This window comes from Carya illinoinensis, chromosome 10, assembly GCF_018687715.1.
Source record: "Carya illinoinensis cultivar Pawnee chromosome 10, C.illinoinensisPawnee_v1, whole genome shotgun sequence".
In the NCBI taxonomy this organism is placed as follows: Eukaryota; Viridiplantae; Streptophyta; class Magnoliopsida; order Fagales; family Juglandaceae; genus Carya; species Carya illinoinensis.
Genome location: NC_056761.1, coordinates 24,091,046 through 24,111,021, shown reverse-complemented (window position 1 = coordinate 24,111,021; position 19,976 = coordinate 24,091,046). Strand labels below are relative to the sequence as shown.

General features: G+C 34.1%; 1 protein-coding gene and 1 long non-coding RNA gene across 2 annotated transcripts; one reads left to right on the top strand and one right to left on the bottom strand.

Annotated features, from left to right (window-relative positions):
* Positions 1-1,596: 1,596 nt before the first annotated feature.
* LOC122278910 (F-box protein At3g07870-like) lies at positions 1,597-3,392 on the bottom strand. Its single transcript, XM_043089117.1, has one exon. The coding sequence runs from the start codon at positions 3,056-3,058 to the stop codon at positions 1,931-1,933; it is 1,128 nt and encodes a 375-aa protein (XP_042945051.1). The 5' UTR covers positions 3,059-3,392; the 3' UTR covers positions 1,597-1,930.
* A 7,030-nt stretch (positions 3,393-10,422) lies between these two features.
* On the top strand, positions 10,423-12,947 carry LOC122279776. The gene is made up of 3 exons (XR_006229669.1): positions 10,423-11,637; positions 12,256-12,315; positions 12,809-12,947. It is a non-coding gene; the product is annotated as an uncharacterized LOC122279776 (long non-coding RNA).
* Positions 12,948-19,976: the final 7,029 nt, after the last annotated feature.

The window sequence follows — 19,976 nt, the reverse complement described above, 5'->3', positions numbered from 1 at the left end:
GACCTCCGAACTACTCGGACTCAATCCGGAATCAGCCAACCAACAGATAATAATTTATTATATGAGCAAAATATATTTAAATCTAAAAGTAGGGTTTAGAAAATACTTACAGCGCTATATGGTATTTTTCGAAAGCTCGCGGCGTTACAAACAACGGAAGAAAATCAACGTAACAGTGTAATTTACACTGTGGTCGTGGGTAATAAATTACCCATTTTCGAACGGGGACAAACCAAAGCTCGGGATTGATAGGGAATGGCCTTGAGATATTTATGAAGTTAAGGGAAACGATTTTTGGCCGTGGGTGGTGGTGGAAATGGCGGTCGAAGGCCAAAAAGGAGTTGAACGGGGTTGAGCTCGTGGGAGCTGCTCCGGGAATGGATCGAGGCCGGAAATGGGTGGTTTAGGTTGGCAAGAGGTAGGGGAAAAAGCTGTGAAGAGATGGTGGCCGGAGGTAGTGTGACGGCGCAGGAATCGGTGAAAAACCATATGGCTTGGAGGAGCTCGTGGTGGCTAACGGTGGCTCGGATGGAGGTGAAACTTGGTGGGGATGTTCACCGGTGAGAGGGGAAGAAAACTGGGTGGGTGGTGTAGGCCACGCTGCCGGCGAGCGGCGATTCTGGGCTGCGAAAGCAACCGGTGACAGGGGAAAAACAGAGTAGGTGCAGTGACTTCCAGGGGCTCGTGGCGGCTAACAGCTGGTCCGATGGCTCTGAAAATTGGTGGGGATGAACTCTGGTGGGAGGGGAAGAGAATGGTGGGGGTGGTGTACAACACAGCCACCGGACGGCGGCGCAATGGGCAGCCGAAGTGGCAGTGACGGTAAGGGAAAAAAGAAGGGGCAGCGCGCGGGAGAGAAATGGGAAGAAAGAAGAAGAGAAAGAAAGAAAAGAATAAAAAGAATAAAAAGAAAAGGAAAAAAGGAAAAAGAAAAAAAGAAAAGAAAAGAAATGAAGTACAATCCTCACTCCAGAAACTAAAAACAGATCCGTCGAAAACAATTTTAAAACTGTAAAACGATTAAAATAAATTAAACACAACATTAAATAAATTAAAAACTAATTAAAATATATTAATTTAAAATAAATAAACTAATATATTAATTAAATTAAAAACACTCTTTCAATAAAAACATACATAAAAATAGATTATCACATTTATTCTTATTTATAAATTATTTTATTATTACTTATAAATTTTTTATCTCCTCTCGTACATTTATGTAATCAAACAAGATATAAGGATGAAAGAGGACGTGTCTTGACAAAATTACCATTGCCTGGTCACACAAATTTGGGAAAGCACAAAAATATTTAGCTTGAGTGGCACGCCCCACGATGACTGCTGGGCAGCAGAGTCTTAGCCCCCTATTATTCCTTCTAGTTTTTTACGTAGATAACTATCCTCGAATATTTTTTCGGAGTGAGATGAAATGTGATAAAAGTAATATTATATTCAATCACTTTTATATATTTTTTACGTATTTTTTTAATATTATTAATTGTATTAAATTTTTTTTTTAATACATAACAAATCTTATCAATAGAGTGTATAAAATATTACGTAAAAATAACTGAAAATAGAATTTTTGTTTTCGATAACAAAGAGCCCAGGAAGCTACACTACAGAAACTCTAAAATAAGCCTCTAAATATAAGAATAGAGGTGCAATCAAATCACATCAATTTATAGATTTATTTTTAAATGATCTATTTGTGATTTTAACACTTCTCTAAACTAAAAGTAGTATGATGGTAACTAAAAATATACATTACAAACTCCCAATAATGAAAATAGTCCCCCAAGTAGGATGATTAATTGTCCAAAACCAAGTCCCAGCATAGCAAAATCACTCCAATGAGGATGGATTCCATGCTGTCTCAAATGTCCTTATGACAGAATTCTAATTGAATCTGGAGCTCGGAAAGGCACTACTCGATTTCAATAGAGCTTTCTCCCACCTCAACATCTTCAAGCCAAACAAAACTGGGAACATACAGAAGTGCAAAGAATCTTGAATGAATCCCAGTAGTCTCCAAGAATCTGCAATTTTTATTTTTGAGATCACAAGAATATATATTGTCATCAACAAAATATATGATCTCCTCGTTTTCCTTGTACTTGATGATCTTGAAATCACGAGGTGACCATAAGCTTTCCATTGGGTTCTTTAAAGCAAACACTTTTGTCCAGGATTCGGTGACACCATACTCCTTCATCACCCACACTTCAATATCTGGATTTCCACCGCCGAGGCCATAGATGTTGGATACACAGAGACAATCTGTCAATACTCCTAGACCCAACCACTCAGGCCACTCTACATTATCCAAGGGAAGACGAGGTAGCTCCAAATTTGACTGGAACTCCTCACTGTCAAAATCAAAGGAGCAGATATAGTCATTGAGTTCGGGGCTATCTTGAGTGAGAATAAAATGGAATGCTCCATTGAAAACAGTGCCATCTACTATCGTACGAAACAAAAATTCCTGTGGGACATCTGCAATGTTTCTCCAGGTGACAGCACCAACTCCAAGCGTACAGATCTCTGCTGGCGATTTGGGTTTTGACCAGGGTTCTCTTCTGGCTTGAATTTTAAGCACCTTGTATAGGCCTGTCTTTGGACTAATTCCAATCCTCAGCATGGGTTTGCAGAGTGAAATGCAATGCTCATTTTGGCTTTCGGGAAGAGTTATGCGCTTTCCGATGATTGGATTAGATACAAGAACTCCTTTTTCCCTGTCATTCCACGAGCAGATTAAGCCATTCAAGGAAGAAGCACCATTAAAATCAAACTCCATCCCCAATTTCGTTACCATTACATTACCTTCTCTAGATAAATGCTCGTAAAATAAACAGTCTCGACTTGCTCTTGCCAGGAGGCCAGTGACCGATCTCGAGAGATGAAAGCTAACAAATATAGGGCCTGGAAGCAAATCCCGCCATTCCTTGCATACGCCCCTGCATTGGACCAGAGTCTTCATGGGAAGTCTGCAGAAAATATCTTCAAGGACATGGCCTGGCACTTCTTCTATACATGTATTCTCCCTAGTATCCATTGCTGCAACTTGAATGAAGAATTACAATGGAAAGTCTTCGTTCTGTGTTCCACACATCAAAACCTTCCTGCAGATGTCGATTTTAGGGCTTGCACGCTCAAGGGATATCAATCTTTCACCCTCTGTTTGGTTGAATACTCCCATAAAACAACAGTTTAGAAACACGATAACACTTGGTGGCGGCATAAAGAATTTGACGAAACCCTAAGGGCTCACTTGCAAACTGATTGGGCCCATGTGTTTTTTGTTTACTGGGCCATGTGTTTAGACTGGGCCCACGTGTTTTGTTATTTACTGGGCCATGTGTTTGGACTGAGCTCATGTGTTTTGGTTTAGATTGGTCCATGTGCTTTGTTTAGACAACGTCAGTGTTTTTGTATTTTTATTTTTATGTACTTTATTTTTGTCTTATTTTATAAATAAAAATAAATAGGCTATTAGACTTGATGCCCATATAGTAATGTCCCACTCCTTTGAAGGAAAGTAGATGATTGTCTCACTCCTCTATTAGAAAAAAGTGGGTGATTGTACTCCTCCTCCTTGGGAGGACGGAGCATATTAGTACCTCTCTTTTTTTAAAAGAGATGTCGTTTAGTTCTGTTTTGATAGAGCGCTTTCTCTATACAGTCAATAGAGTTTATAAAAATTAAGACAATATTTATTATAAAGAAATTTGTAGACAGGAAAGCTCCTAACAGATGAGTAGGTTGGTTAGTAATTTAGGTCTTTTCCTATATTGATTAGTCACAGTTGTAATTTCGATTTCATTAAATAGAATGAAGTCTATTTCAAAAACAAAACAAAACAAAACAAAAAAAAAAAACACGATAACACTACAGAAGTTATAATTAAAAAAAAAATGCATTGTAAGTAGAATTTTAGCTCAATTATATTTCTTATTCTTGAGTTTGTTTTGTTTATAGATTGACATCTCCCTCTCCGAGAAATGCTACAAGAAACTAGCAGCAGAACCAGCAATTTTCTTGGGAGCCAAATTTTTCAACGTGGACACATTAAAATTCAAAACTCATAAATATATATATATATATATATATATATATAATTAGATCTCATAGAAATAAAATTTTCAAAATACATTTTAATATATATTTTAGATTTTTGACAATAATATTTCATGAAATAATTTTCATCCGTTATCATTTTTATAATGATACATTTAGAATTTATTTGCTTTATATAAACAATCAAGTGATCTTTGAGAATGTAATCTTTCATTCAGTACATAAGCCAGTTTATTAAGTTCCATGTAAAATTTAGATATTTCCATATCACATTAAGCAAATAATATTATAATACAAACCTTCAATAAGTTTTTTCTAGTTCAATGAAGTCTAGAGGATAAAACCTCTCAACTATTTTCCATATAGATAACCAACCTTAAATAATTTTTGTTGTATTTTTACTTTGAATTCTATATTAAAAAGCCTAATATTGTATAACAAAAAACTTTCATTGGCATTTTTTACTGAACTTTCATAGGCATGAACGTGGCCAGCAAATACGAAATCAACTCTATAGTAGACAAACCATCTCTCAAAGACAGCTCGCATACTTTCACCTTCCATATTATGTGCATTATAATTGTGACAAATATATATCTTGCAAGCAACAAAAAGTCTAAGCCCTTCATATTAGGGATTGAAACGTACAGCAAGTTGACAAGTTCTTAATTAATTAAGGCAACTATATATGATACTAATTAAATTACCTTCTTTTGCACACCCAAACGCTTAGTTTAATATCAACGGTATTTTATACTTCTATATAAGGCCTTGGGTTCAGGCATTTCATCAAGAACAAGTAGGAATCTTTATCTACCAAACAAAAAGCTGTATTACTAGGAACAGAATAATAATAAAAAAAAAAAAAAAAAAGCTCAAAAACTATTTTAAAAAAAAAAACTACCCATGTTCAACATAAAAGAGCAGATCTAGTTATATAACAACATATACTTTTATACCCACATCAGATTTGTTCAAAAGCATTGATCATAGAAAAAAACAGACCAAAAAAAAAAAAATCCCCACCATTTAAAAACAAAGAGAACAGATCTAGCAAGAGAGAGAGAGAGAGAGATGGAGAAAAAAAGGTAGATCTAGCGAAATAATAACATATATTTTATAGTTCAAAAGCATTGATCATAGATCGAGATCGAGAGAGAGAGAGAGAGATAGAGTTATCGAAGTGTGAGAGAGAGGGTTATCGAAGTGAGAGATAGAGGGTTACCTAAGTGAGAGAGAGAGAGACTTGCTGATCGACGTCCGGCTAGTGGCGACAGCGAGAGAGAGACGGCGGCAAGATTTCACGGAGGGAGGTTACGGTTTCTAGTTTCTGCTAAGGTTAGGTTTTCTAACGAGAGAGAGATGAGACCGAATTCACAACACAGGTTACGGTTTTTTGGCGTTATAAACAAACCCGGTTGCTAACCGGGTATAATACGGAACCCGATTTTATACCCGGGTCCGGACTGGATGCTTCCGGTTTTTATAAATGCAGATTCCGACCTGAATAAATTCGGACTGAAAATCATAACCGAAAATCCGGTTATCCGGGTTCCGAGCTGGGCCGGATAAAAAATCTGGCCCAGATGAATAGGCCTAGCTACAAGAAAGTAGCAGTAGAACCAACAATTTTCTTGGGGGGCCAAATTTTTCAACGTGGACACATTAAATTTCAAAACTCATAAATATATATATATACAATTAGTTCTCATAGAAATAAAATTTTTAAAATACATTTTAATATATATTTCAGATTTTTGACAATAATATTTCATGAAATAATTTTCATCCATTATCAATTTTATAATGATATATTTAGAATTTATTTGCTTCATATAAACAATCAAGTGATCTTTAAGAATGTCATCTTTCATTCAGTACATAAGTCAGTTTATTAAGTTTCACGTAAATTCTAGATATTTCCGTATCACATTAAGCAAATAATATTATAATACAAACCTTCAATAAGTTTTTTCTAACTTAATGAAGTCTAGAGGATAAAACCTCTCAACTATTTTCCATATAGATAGCCAACCTTAAATGACTTTTGTTATATTTTTACTTTGAATTCTATATTAAAAAGCCTAATATTGTATAACAAAAAACTTTGGGATCCATGTTAATAAGTTTATTATTTCTTCTAAATTTAGTTTTAATTTAATTTTGATAAGACCACACTCTTGAAAATAAATAATATATAGAAATTATAGGAAAAAAATTGAAGAGAAATTTCTAAGTATATTGAGATTTTATAAAATTTTGTAGAGGATATAGAGATTATAAATTTTTTTAGGGGGCCATTTTCTATATTTATAAAATTAAAAATAAAAATTAGGATATATTTTTAATTTTTTTAAAAATTTTGGGGGCCCCCTTAGTTGCATGTAGGTCTGCCTCTGAGGAATGTCTTATATCACACTTCCATCAAATCAATATATGATTTATTATTTTTTTTATTTTATTTAAACACATATATTTTTTTATTAAAAAATAAATATATATTTAAGGATTAAGATAGAATGACAAAAATGATAAATCAAATATTGATTAAGTAGAATTGGTGGTGTAAGACTTTATGTAGAATTAAAATGATTTTATATAATATATTAGATCTATTAATAAAAATAATTTTAAAATCTAACATACAACATCAAGTAATGTCAATTTTTATAATTCATAAGTAGCTTAGCATTTATCTATTATGTATCATTCAAACAACTGAAAAAAAAAAAAAAAATAAAAAATAAAATAAAAAAAAGGTCTTTTATATAGGTTGGGCCATGGGCCGGCTTATTACTCATGAATTGGGCCGTATTAGAAACCTCAAACCATATAGGGTCATGCGTCTGAGAATTAAGTTTGGCAGGGCTTAGGGCTTTCCTGGTTTTCTCCAAAGAAGAAGAATAAACCCGAAAATTCATAAATTGTACGAATCAAACCCGAACGAAACGCAGAAGATGAGTAGCGTTGCTCCCTCCAATGCCTTGGCTTACCTCGATCCTCAATGCTGGACTATTTCTCTTTCTATTTACTTATTCACGCCTATCTTTCTTTGCTAATTGTCTCGTCTTCATGTTGTCCTTGTTATTTCGTTTTTCCAACGAGGAACATTTTGAGTGGCTCAAAGATACCCTCGTTTTCGCCACCTCATTCAAGCTCATCTTAAACTCAATTCTTCTTTGCTTTCTTTCTCTCTCCGTGGATGTATAAAGTAAAAGTCACGTGTTAATATGTATATTAATACTGATTCATTCATATTTAAAATTTAAATTATAATTATTTTTAATAAATTTTTTTTTAACCAATTACATTATATTAGTACACATATTATTACGCAATTATATTTATAACTAATTTTTTTTAAATGAATATGTGACATTATATGTATCTATTTTAATAAGTAATTATCTAATTTTAAACAATAATTTTTCTTTTTTTTTTCAAATAATTTTCTGGTTTCCCGTCAATTCACCGTTTCTATCATTTCCTTATATTTAGGGATGCTACCTGCATCATACGGTGCGGGGTGGACCCCCCCCGGCATGGGGTGGATGGGGAAATTTTTCCTCGTCCTCCACCCCCGGTGTGCCGGGGGGGTACCCCGTCATGCGTAGGGGGCAATCCGTCAACCCCCCCCCCCCCAACACCCTCTTTGGGCCTTGGGCCCAGAAGCATTTTCTAGGTCGAAAATGACCCATTTTGGATCCAGAAACCTCAACAATGGGCCAAAAATGGTCCACAAGGTTGTATTTTTAGTCCAAAAAAAGCTTGTAGGCTATTTTCATTTTTCAGCCCATAAAATTATAAGTAAAAAGAAAAAAAAATTGAAAAACCAGATTAAAAAAAAAAAGTGTTATGAATGGTAATTGATTTTATGGCTAATAAAAGTTACTAGTCTAAAGGTCTAATACGTAATAAACTAATAATAATAACTAAGCTGTTACAAAATTGAAAGGCTAAACAATTACAAAATTACAAAACCCTAAATTGATTTAGGGGTTTCAATCAATGAAACCCAAAAAAAAAAAAAAATTAGGGTTTCGGATTGGAACCCTAATTAAATTAGGGTTCCAATCCGAAACCCTAACCCCTAAATTGATTTAGGGGTTTCAATCAATCATGAAACCCCTAAATCTGAAACCCCTAAATCAATTTAGGAGTTAGGGTTTCAATGAAATTTACAAAAAAAAAAAAAAAAAACAATCCGAAGACATTGAAATCCGAAACAATCACAGCAAGAAATAGAAAACCCTAACACTAAATACACATGCTTGATGATCACGAATCCACAAGCACACAAGTCACAAATCTCATCCTCCATCTCCAATTCAACTAATCCTTCCTCCAATCTCCGATCAAAACTAAAAAAAAATAAAAAAATAAAAATCAACGGAGAAAGGAGAGAGAGGAGAGAACGAGCTAACTTGCCGTGTACCGTGCGGCGTGCAGCGTGCGTCCGGCGTCGTGCGTCGTGCGAGAGAGAGGAGAGAATGAGAGCGACTGGTTGCGAGAGGGAGGAGGGAACACGGGGGCGACGGGAGAGAGAGAGAGAGAGAGAGAGAGAGAGAGAGAGAGAGAGAGAGAGAGAGAGAGAGAGAGAGAGAGAGAGAGAGAGAGAGAGAGAGAGAGCTTTTGAGAAGATTCGGCAATGTGCGAATGGAGGGGACGACGCAGGGGGGAGAGGGGGTTTAAACTTAGGGTGAAAACTAAATGAAACGGCGCCATTTTGTGATGGACAAAATAGTACCGTTTCATTTAGTGGGTTAATAATAAACCTTATAGATGAAATGGCACCGTTTTGTCAAGTACAAAACAGCGCCGTTTCATATAAGAAGACTTATTAGTCTTAATTATTATATACATATATATAATATAATATACATTATATATACATACGTAACCGGGGCGGGGCGGGAGAAAAACGGACCGGGGGGAGGCCGTTTCCGTCCCCCGCCTCCGCTGGGACGCCACCATACAGGCGGGGGGCCCCGCCCCGCATATGCGGGGGCGGGGTAAACGGGGCGGAGCAGCGGGTTCCGGGACCCCGTTGCCCACCCCTACTTATATTTAAAAGCCGTCATACGCAAATCAACAGGAATAAACAGTTTCTTTGTTTGACACTTCCTTCTTTCGCTTCTGTCCCTCTGTCTAGCCGCGTGTGTACGTTTTTGCCCCCCGAGTTTATCATATTTCGTCATCTGACCGAGGGCATTTTGGTCTCTTTGGTGAAGGTTAGTTAGAGGATAGGCAGCTTTTCTCCTCTCTCTAACTCAGTCCCCATCTGTTTGGAAAAAAAAACACTCAACCCCCCCTCTCTTCTGTTTAATGCCGGTAGGGGTGTAAAAAAAAACCGATAAACCGGTAAACCAGACCGGACCGGACCAAACCGGTGGCATCGGTCCGGTACCCCTTTAAGTTTTCTTAAAACCGATCAAAATCGGTCTGGTTTTAATTTTTTTTTCTAAAACCGGACCGGACCGATTTATATATATATTTTAATTTTTTATATTATATATAATATATAACTATATATAAAATAGTTTTGTATTCTATGATAAATTACTAATTAATATAATATTAAATTTTAAAATCTTATATCATTTTGGTTATTGTATTAATAGTTATATTAATATTATATAGTGCATATTAATAATTATACTAAGACTATATCATTATATATTATAATATACTATAATATATCATTATAGTCTATAATACAATTATAATATATATTATAATATACTACAATATATTATCACTATAGTATTATATATTATAATATATTATATTATATAATATATAATGTAATAAATTAAAACCGGACCGAACCGGACAGGAAATCGATAAAACCGGAGTACCGGTTTAGGAGGGTAACCGGTGCGTAATCGTTTTTGAAAAATACAAACCGGTATATACTGATTTGGTACTAAATTTTGTTTAAAACCGGACCGGTTACACCCCTAAATGCTGGACATCAATTCTTCTTTAAGGAGCGAGACTCCCCATCGATTTCTCCGCTACCGGCGTGCAGTCACCATAAGGAAGATCCATCAAGCTGCCAACCACTGTCTGCAATAGATCCAGCCTCTGGTTCCACCTCGGACCACAGCAGACAATGCCGGTGTCACCCACACAACAAGATCTGGTGTCACCTCCACTGTAGATTTCTTTCCTTTTAGGATTTTAGGAATTTATCTCGATTTCAGTTTCTTTCCTTCCTTTTCCCTCCTACTAAATACGGGTAACAAAACATGGACTGGTTGTTGTTAAGACCCCACTAATATTTCCTTCTTTGCTGATGGTATGTATGCCGGTTGGGCATGAAGAAGCTGGGAAGCTGCGTACAAAAGCAAGAGAAACACAATTGCAGAGAAACTGTTTGATGAAAAGACTTAGAGCCACACCATTGCATTGATAAGGATTCTACTTCAAGGGAGAATCCACCTCCTTACAACGAAAACACTACAATCTAGACTTTATTCAAAATATTCCAGAATACCTCTCTCCTGCTCGTCACCATTATATTTCAGAATGTGCAACCACTACTAATAGACTAGAATATTTGTTAAAATGACCCAACAACACAGGGAAATATAACAGCTATGAAAAAGCAACGTATTGGATGTTTTTAATCTCCAAAACGGTGCACTTAACATTTAAACTAAAGCAACTAAATATAAACTAAACTGTGTCGTTTACTCCCATTGAGCAGCCCACTTAACATCCAGCTTTAAACTCAACGTTTCATTCTCATCTCTTAAACTCAGCAACTCTGAACAACGTCGGTTCCAGATAGAAGCATAAAACACTTCAGTTATTCGAGACCTCCAGTTCTTCATTTCACTTCAAGCTTGTCTTCTACAATCAGCTCCTAGGTTTTCGTCAGTCACATAACAGTTGTTTAATGGACTTCGTTTCTTCATTTTTTCAGTGACAGCTATGATGGTGAAGTTTCTGAGGGAGCATTTGGAGAAAGCTGGGTGTGTGGTTGGGGAAAACTTCATCAAGGCTGTCCATTGCGACAAGCAGATCAGCGGCGGCAACGTTCATGGCGAAGGGGTTTTATTATTTTGTTATAGTCTCTCTCAGCTCTACCTCTCATCTCTCTCTGTCTCAGTTTTTCTTCATGTCTCATTTTCTTTATTTTTCTCCTTTTTTTTTTCTACATCAATCATTGAAGAGCTAGGAAAATACCAAGATCGATGGCATTTGGGTCAGATCTTAGAGGATTGAATATTGTGTTTTTGCCTGGTGGATGACTGATGAGCCTAAACCCAGTAAAGCATTATCTTCAGTTTTTCAAGTATAGGAAAAGAACTTTACTTTATGGCTACTCGATACTGGCTCCACACCCAAAGGTCCTTCGGTATGGGTATGAGAGGGGCTTTGAAAATCAATGTGCTCTCGAAACTTTGACGGGGGAACTTGTAGCTACATGTAATCGATTGAATCGGAAGAGGAAAGTCTGAGATGGTGAAGGAGACAAATTACTACGATGTGCTTGAAGTGAACCCAACAGCCACGGATGCCGAAATCAAGAAAGCGTATTACATAAAGGTGAATCTAATCTTCTAGGTTTCAGGTTTGATTATATGTGACAAATTTGAGAAATGGCGATTTCTTCGAGGAATTCTTTTAGGTTTGATTATTTGCAATAAGTTTTAGAAATTTACGATACCTTTGATTGTTAGTAATCTCAATTATTATGGCATGCCTCAGATTTTATTGCCCTTTTCTTATGGTGTTCTAGCTAAAACTTCCCTGGTCGAACGGTGGATCTATTAACATTTGACTTTGCAACATAGAGTTGAATTCCCTGCTACCGTCTTCGCCAATCCCTCTGTGTTTATTTATTTATTTTGGCTCTTTGTTTTCTTCTTTCTATCGCGTTTTTACTTGCCAGCTTTCTGATTACTTATTCATCAAATGTACGTCTGCTATATATTTGATTAATTGCTAAAGAACCTTTCATCAGGTTGGCCAAAACTGTGAATGTAAATGATGCCGTTTAAAGTTTATTTGTCTGGAAGATCATGCCAACACAAGCTTTAATAAGCATTCGTTCATTCATGTCTAGCATAATGACTCCTAACATGCTTTGTAATGCTAAAGACCACTAGCTAAGAATGAACAAATTCTTTGCTCTCAGGGATCATCTTTATTTCTTGCTTGCAGGCACGGCAAGTTCATCCAAATAAAAAATCAGATGATCCTCTTGCGGCACAGAATTTTCAGGTAAGATTTTCCTTCTCGCTTATTGAATATGGTATTCTACTACAAATGCTTAAAAGTAAGTTGTGTTTTGTATTTTACCTAGAAGATACAAAAGCTCCTGTTTCAGTAGCCTACTGTCCAGGATCAATATTCCAAACTTCCTTGGTTTCTTCCCAAGTCCAATATGTATTTTTTGATCCATTTGGCTGTCACTCTCAAATTTCTTCATTTATTTATAGGGAATTTAATATCATTATTATTAATTCTATATAATTGAGCCTGTCCTTTTTTTTTTTTTTCCTAATTGTGACCAGAGCCCTCCTTTCTACATGCATATTCAACATGGAAATAATCATTGGCCACTAATCTACTGAGAACATTAGGAATGATACTTTTGCATTCTGAAAATTTTGAGGAACAGTGCTAATTCCCATGTTTCATCTACTCTCATTTGGTTCCAAACCATTGGAAATATTTATTTATGTATATATTTCTTTCATTCATTTGGATTCAGGTTTTTTGGTGAAGCTCACCAAGTATTGAGTGATCCAGCCCAACGAGAAGCAGCATATGACACTCTTTGGGAAATCCAAATAGCAATTAAAATCCAAATGGCAAAAACCATGACATTTATACAATTTCAGTTTTTACAATTGAATGACATTGATCACTATCGGGAATAAACAGTTTGAAGCTGGAAATAAAAGAATATGAAGAAATAAAGTGAACTGGACTATCATGATTTTGTATTTCACAATATGACTCAAATATTTTAATTTGATTGGAGCATCTAAAGTCAAGATATATACCACTTTTCATTGGAGAAAATGGGATGCAGAAAAGTATTGTAAGTACCAAGCTCTAAATTTAATAGATCACTCACCAATACAGAGCCAGGTGGTTGGGACTGGTTGGGTTTTGTAAAGCACCCAGCAGCAGTGAAACACCCAGCATCTTTACCAGAATCAGAGAATCCAACATAACTTGTCCATAATAACTTCTTATGCTACTCAAATATTCATCGGAAGTTTACACAAATTAATCCTAAAATTAGCAATGTGGAAAGAGTACCTCTTGGTGGCCATTATGGTTCTTTATTATGTGCTCTCAATACCAATCAATTGATAATAGTCTTCGAGTAATTCTACATATAACCGTGAAGTAAGTAAATGTTGCTTAATTGTTATGAAAAAAAGTAGGGTCTACTATTAAAAAATGACTCTTTTTTTTTGTTTTTCATGTGGGTTCTATATTTTATTCATTTATTTCAAAACAATTATGCAGTGGTTGTACAATTAACGATTTCAAATATATTTTTTCATAGTTTTATGATAACGAATCCAGCTTCTGTCAAGTCCTTCACAGCTTCAAGCCTATTCCAAATTATAAACGGCACACGTGATGACGTAAACAGACAAATTCAGCTATTTTTCATAATGGAATGCAAAACAAAAAGATACATTTTGTTTCAAATTGCATCCAAGCATTCCAATAAAAGACGGAAAAATAAAATAAAAATGAAAGAGATAAATAAAAGATTGAGACAAAAAATAAAAGATTGCATTTCTTTAACATCAAGAGCACAAAATGAATTTAGAAAGTAGTCATGATACTTTTATATTTTCCCTTTTATCAAGGCTCAAATTTCTGTTTAGAAAGTAGTCATGATATCATGGCACAAGGAAGAGGTTAAAAATTCTCATGTTAACAATGCTTTTATGTTTTTAAAAGAGAAAAATGATCTAGAAAGTAGTCATGAAAACAATTCTCATGTCAAAGATGTTGAGACAAAAAATATTGCATTTATATTTTGGTATTAAAAGGTTAGTTTATCTCTACTATTTAGCTAAGTACCCATGGTGAAGTGAACTACTCAAGTTCTCTCTCCCGTATATAGCTAAATACGCGTATTGAAGATAACTACTCATGTTATTTCTTAATTCATAATCATAAAACTATAACATAACATATATCAATATAAGATTCCACTCCAACATCAAAAGTCCACAAAAAGGTAATTCAATCTGTAAGGGATGTACACAACAGTTGGAGATATCCACAACAACTATTTTGCTTGCAACCCTACGTCCTCCACACCCACCTTGAGAAGAGCAATGTAGAAATCTCATTGAGGAGATCTCAAAAATCAATTGTCAGAATTATCAAAGTGTTGTCTATGAATTAAACTCTCAAACTATTAATTTTTTTGTAATACAATGATAAACTAGCTAATATTTTGATTTAAAAAAAAATGAAATGTAAGGGATGTAACATGATTAAGAAAATGAATTTGAAAAGGGAATTTGAATTTGAAAAGGGACTTTGAATTTGAAAATGAAAGTTTCCTTCTTAATTCCTATGACTCATTCAATTTATTTATTCTTAAACAAAAATAAACAAAATAAATAAAAACTCTAATAAATAAGAAAATTAAACAAAAATAGAAAAACTAGCATAAAAATAAGAGTAAAAATATGACAAAACTTGTATAGAAATTAAACATATCAATGAGCTCCTAGATGAGCTACATGGGGCGGAAATTTTTTTCTAAGCTAGACCTTCGGCCCCGCTACCACCAAATCAGAATTGTACCTGAGGACATACCCAAAACAGTCTTTAGAACTCATGAGGGCCACTATGAGTTCTTGGTGATGCCTTTTGGGCTCACCAAAGCCCCTCAACCTTTTAAGGACTACTGAATGACATTTTCAAGCCCTTTCTCAAAAGGTTCGTGCTAGTCAACCAACTGAAAATGGTCGACTAATCGATGATCCAACGTCGATAATAGTATAGTAGTTAACTTAAATTACTACTTGTACCTAAGGAGTTGAACCTCTAGTACTCTTTTGATCAAAATTGATTTGACTAATGTTGTGATCTTAGTTGTATAGTATGTCATTCTATATGAAGTATGTTTTAAGTATTTGAGATATTTTTAGTTTGGTGTATAGTATTGCTAAAAAAAAAAAAATTATCCGTTGTGAATATTGCATAATGCTATATGCATGTTAGGAACATTGCATCTTATATGTCATGAACTATATATTTAAAATCAATGTATTGCATATTTTATATATTTAAAACCAATGTATTTTAATTGCTTCATAACATTATTATTGGTTTTAGATGGAAAAATGGTTAATAAGTATAAATACGAGTTATAATTTAAACTGATTAATATCATGATTTATGCTTAACTTTATAACCTGTGTTTTAATTGGACAATATTTTATTACATGCAGAACATATCTTTGATACTTAATTCTTCCTTTTAATTTATTCTTGGTTTTCTATTTAAATGAGCAGCACATGGGTTTACACATCTTCTTTCAAAGTCAAACACAACAGAAGCATATGGGACTAAATAGGAAATACAAGGAAACATTTTTGGTCATTTCCGGGTTTGGGTCTCTTTGGAAGAGAGCAATTTGCTTCTTCAAGTCTTGATATCTTTAAAACACGCTGCACTGCAATTTTGAACCAAGGAAAAATGAGAAAATAGATGCAAGAGAAAGTTCACTTTTGGACCAAAGGTCTTGCAATGGAAAAGAGAAATTTACTAGCAGGGGAAGGCTGCATGCAGCAGAAATGAGGGGAGTGATTTACGAAAATCAGAAAATGGAAAAGAACTCTAACTCAGCAATCAAAGAAAAGAAAAATGAAAAATGAAAGCACACTTTTCTTTTTTGGAAAGGAGGAGACGCACGAGAAAAACCAAAAGAAAATTTGAAGAGGTGACTGGCAAGAGCTGGGACGGATTGGAGGGTTAGAACAAAACACGCACAGACTACAGGCTATGAAAGAAAACCAGAAAAAAGACTTTACACGAAAGGAACAGCTGAGCAGAAAAAGAAAAGAAAAGGAGTGCATCACGCTGGACAGAAAAGGAAAATCTTTCGTTTGGGTAGAGCAGAAAATGTGGGGACTTCTTTTGGTTCTGGGGAGAGCTACGGACTGAGCTACGGTAGCAGCTGGCTTTTACGTAGGGACTTAGAGGGAAACGAAAAAAGAAGAAAGAAAAAAGAAAAAAAAGAAAGTTGGACGGGACTGACTTAGAGAGGGACACGAAACGGAAGGGGGGAGATTTATTTTTTTGTCTTCTCTTTGGGTACCAAAAAACGGGGCGAGTGGAACGCAGGAGGTAGCTCTATATTTTCTAAGGGATGGAAAGGACACTGAGCGGAGAGAGACCGACCGATGCAGAGGATTTTTTTCTCTTTTCTTCCGTGGACTTCAACGAGAAGAGTAAGGGAGAGAGGGATGCTGGTTCCTTAGATAAAGACAGAGCACCTGGGAGTTTTTACTGGTCTTTAGAGACTTTCGACAATTAAACGGAGAGCTTGGGGGCTTGTTCTTTTTCTGGTAATGTGAAACGGAGAGGGAGTACTTGAGTGGACTTACTCTGTTTTGAGAGGGAAAGAACATGGGAAGTTGAACGGAGAGGGAAGGACAGTTGGGAGTTGGGCATTTTGACCAGAGGAAGAAGTTTGAGAAAAATGTAATGTGGTTTACGGAAAAAAACAGAGGAGAGGGAAGGTACACCAGGGAGTCGAAAAGGCTGGGGTTCAGACGAAACAGACTGAGGGTGAATGCTGGACGAAAACTGTATAGGGGTTTCTTCATTTTTTTTCTAGGTTGGATGGCACATAGAATCGGGAGACTGTTCTTCGTCTAGCTTGGAACTTTCAGCGTGAATGATTTTATCTTCTGGAGCTTTTGAACGTGGGACCAAAAAGAAAGCAAATGTGGATTTTAGCTTGAAGGGGTTTTTGGAAAACAAACGAAGACGCACAGGGCTTGAAAAGAAACAGACTGCGATTTTTTTCGGAAAAGAGATACCAGCTGAGGGAGTTATTTTTGCTCTATCTTTTCTCCATCTTTGTTCTCTTTTTAGGGTTATTTTTCTAGTGTTGATTTGGTATTTTATTTTAGCTTTATTATGAAAAAATTTTATTTGATGTTCATAACTCTTGTGTTGAACATGGTTGGCTAAACTTTTGTACTAAGGTTAGAGGTGAAGCCTAATGATTTAGACATTGTTTTCGGATCAATATTGAAATTTATATTGTGAGTTTGATCGATTGAATGATTTTATTATTGGATATTTTGATTATCTATATATTTATCTTGATTCATTATGATTTCTGAATACAGTGAATGCTTGAAAAAAATTCATGTGATATTCAAATGAGTTTATGAATATTTTAACCATCAATCGGTCAGGCTTAATATTTAGTGACTATTTTTCTTGACTTTAAACGCCAAATCTTCCAATTAAACGGAATCATTATTATAGTTTAATTGAAGTAAATTGATTGAAAACAATATTCTAAATTATTAGACGGATCCTTGAAATCTTAGTCGTTCTCCACATCAATTTATTTTATCATTTTCATTTTATTTTGTTAATTTAAAAATCGTCATCTTTGTAATTTTCTTTTCTATTTGACCACACATTCATTCTCGTAATTTATTTTCATTATTTAAGTTTATTTTCTTCATCACATAAGTTAATCCCCGTGGATTTGATCCTGTTAGGTACTACAACACCTATATACTTATATGTAAAACTACACTAAATTTTTAGTTTACTAGTTTGAGTCAAAGTTTAGGCGCAACAAAAACGTTACAAAGACTTGTAGGCCAATAATCATTAATAGAGTTGGGACTAGTCACTTTTGGAATTAAGACAATGTGAGTATGATTTACATCATGAGGAACATATTCATACTTGAGAAAATCACGAACAACTTTACATACCTCTTCCCCTACTGTTTTCCAATGGTTTTGGAAAAAACTCACTCCAAACCCATCAGGTCCAGGTGACTTCAAAGATGACATCAGATTCAATGTACTTTGGACTTATTCCCTTGTAATATCCTTATAGAAAGCATCATTCTCAATTCAGACAAGATGTAAAATCATCCCGTGAAGGAGAGGTTGATGAGTATATTAATTGGGAATGCAGTTGGAAAGCTTGTGCTATCTCTTGTTGATTTGTCTTCGTCAATCCATTTGAGTTTTTAACTCTAGGGTGTAGCAGAACTTATAAGACCATTGATCATAGATTCCTTTTTTTTTACAATCCAAATTATATGGTTATATCGAGAATAATATTATTTGAATGGTTTTACACTTTACACCATATATGTAATATAATTTTATTTGAAAGATAGATTTTAAATTTTGAATCTTCAAATCAAATTATGTCATATGTATTTTAAAATTTAAATTTTACAAATCAAATTATGCCATATGAATGGTATGTAGTGTAAAAACTTTAAATAGCACTACTCACAAATAATTTTTAATTACAATTTCTATCCAGACACTTATTTCTATGTTTATCTTGATCTAAGTTTCAAGTTTACAACATCAAATTTAGGCACAAAATTAAAGGGAATCTCAATTTATAAAAGAAAACAATATGTCTTAATTTAAATAACTCTCTAATTGAATAGTTGATATATAAAATTATTTAAATAATTATATCAACTCATTATAACTATGAATTATAAGATTAACGATGAGAGAGAGAGAGAGAGAGAGAGAGAGAGAGAGAGAGAGAGAGAGAGAGAGAGAGAGAGAGAGAGAGAGAGAGAGAGAGATCTTGTATTCAAGTTTTCCGAAAAGAAGGGGGAAACAAAGGAAGTCCATGAGTATAGTATGATAGAGGAAAGAAATTAAGGCTCCATTTGGTTTCAAAGATGGTTTCAACACATCTCTTCTCATCTCATCTCATCTAATCTCAATATCCAAATATCATTTAAATACAAATATTTTTAATTTCAAAATTTTAAATTTTTAACATTTTCATCTAATCATTACGACTTTTCCAAACTTCCAAATAAAATACAAAAACTAATTCAAATTTTTCAAATTTCAAAATAAAAATAAAATTATAACAGTATTTTAACTACATAATATTTTTATTCAATTTTTTCTCTTTCATTTCTCAAAACCAAATAAGATATCTTAACTTAAACTATTTTTATTACTATTCACATACTATTTCATTACTATTTACAGATTTATCATCTTATCTCATCATATTTGTATAATCAAACAAGATATAAGAACGAAAGAGGTTACGTGTCTTGAATGAATTACCATTGCATTGTCAAACAAATTTGGGAAAGCACAAAATATTTTGTGGCAAACATAAGTTGTATCTTAGACATCCTTGCAAAACACAAAATACTAAGGTTTGGTTTGTTTTCACAAACTATCTCAATTAGTTTTATCTAATCATTATAAAATTTTCAAACTTTTATACAAAATATAAAAAATAACTCAACTTTTTCAAATCTCAAAATAAAAATAATATTATAATAATAATTTATTCAACTTTTATCACATCTCATTTGTGTAACCGAATGAGGCCTAAGGCGTTGTTTTGGAATAAAGATGGTTTTATCTCATTTCATCCCATTTATGTTATTTTATTTCATTTCCATCTTAAATATCACTCAAACATAAACACTTTTCAATTTCAAATATTCAACTTTTTCATAATTATTACCTAATTATTATAACTTTCTCAAACTTCTAAATAAAATATAAAAAATAATTATACTTTTTCAAATTCTAAAACAAAAATTATATTAAAAATTTATATTTTAACAATATTTTACTTTTATAATATTCTTATTTAATTTTTTCTCTCCTTTTGCAAAACTTAA

Excerpts from the sequence above, each read along its gene's own strand:
- LOC122278910 (XM_043089117.1), bottom strand. The coding sequence starts at position 3,058 with ATGGATACTAGGGAGAATACATGTATAGAAGAAGTGCCAGGCCATGTC.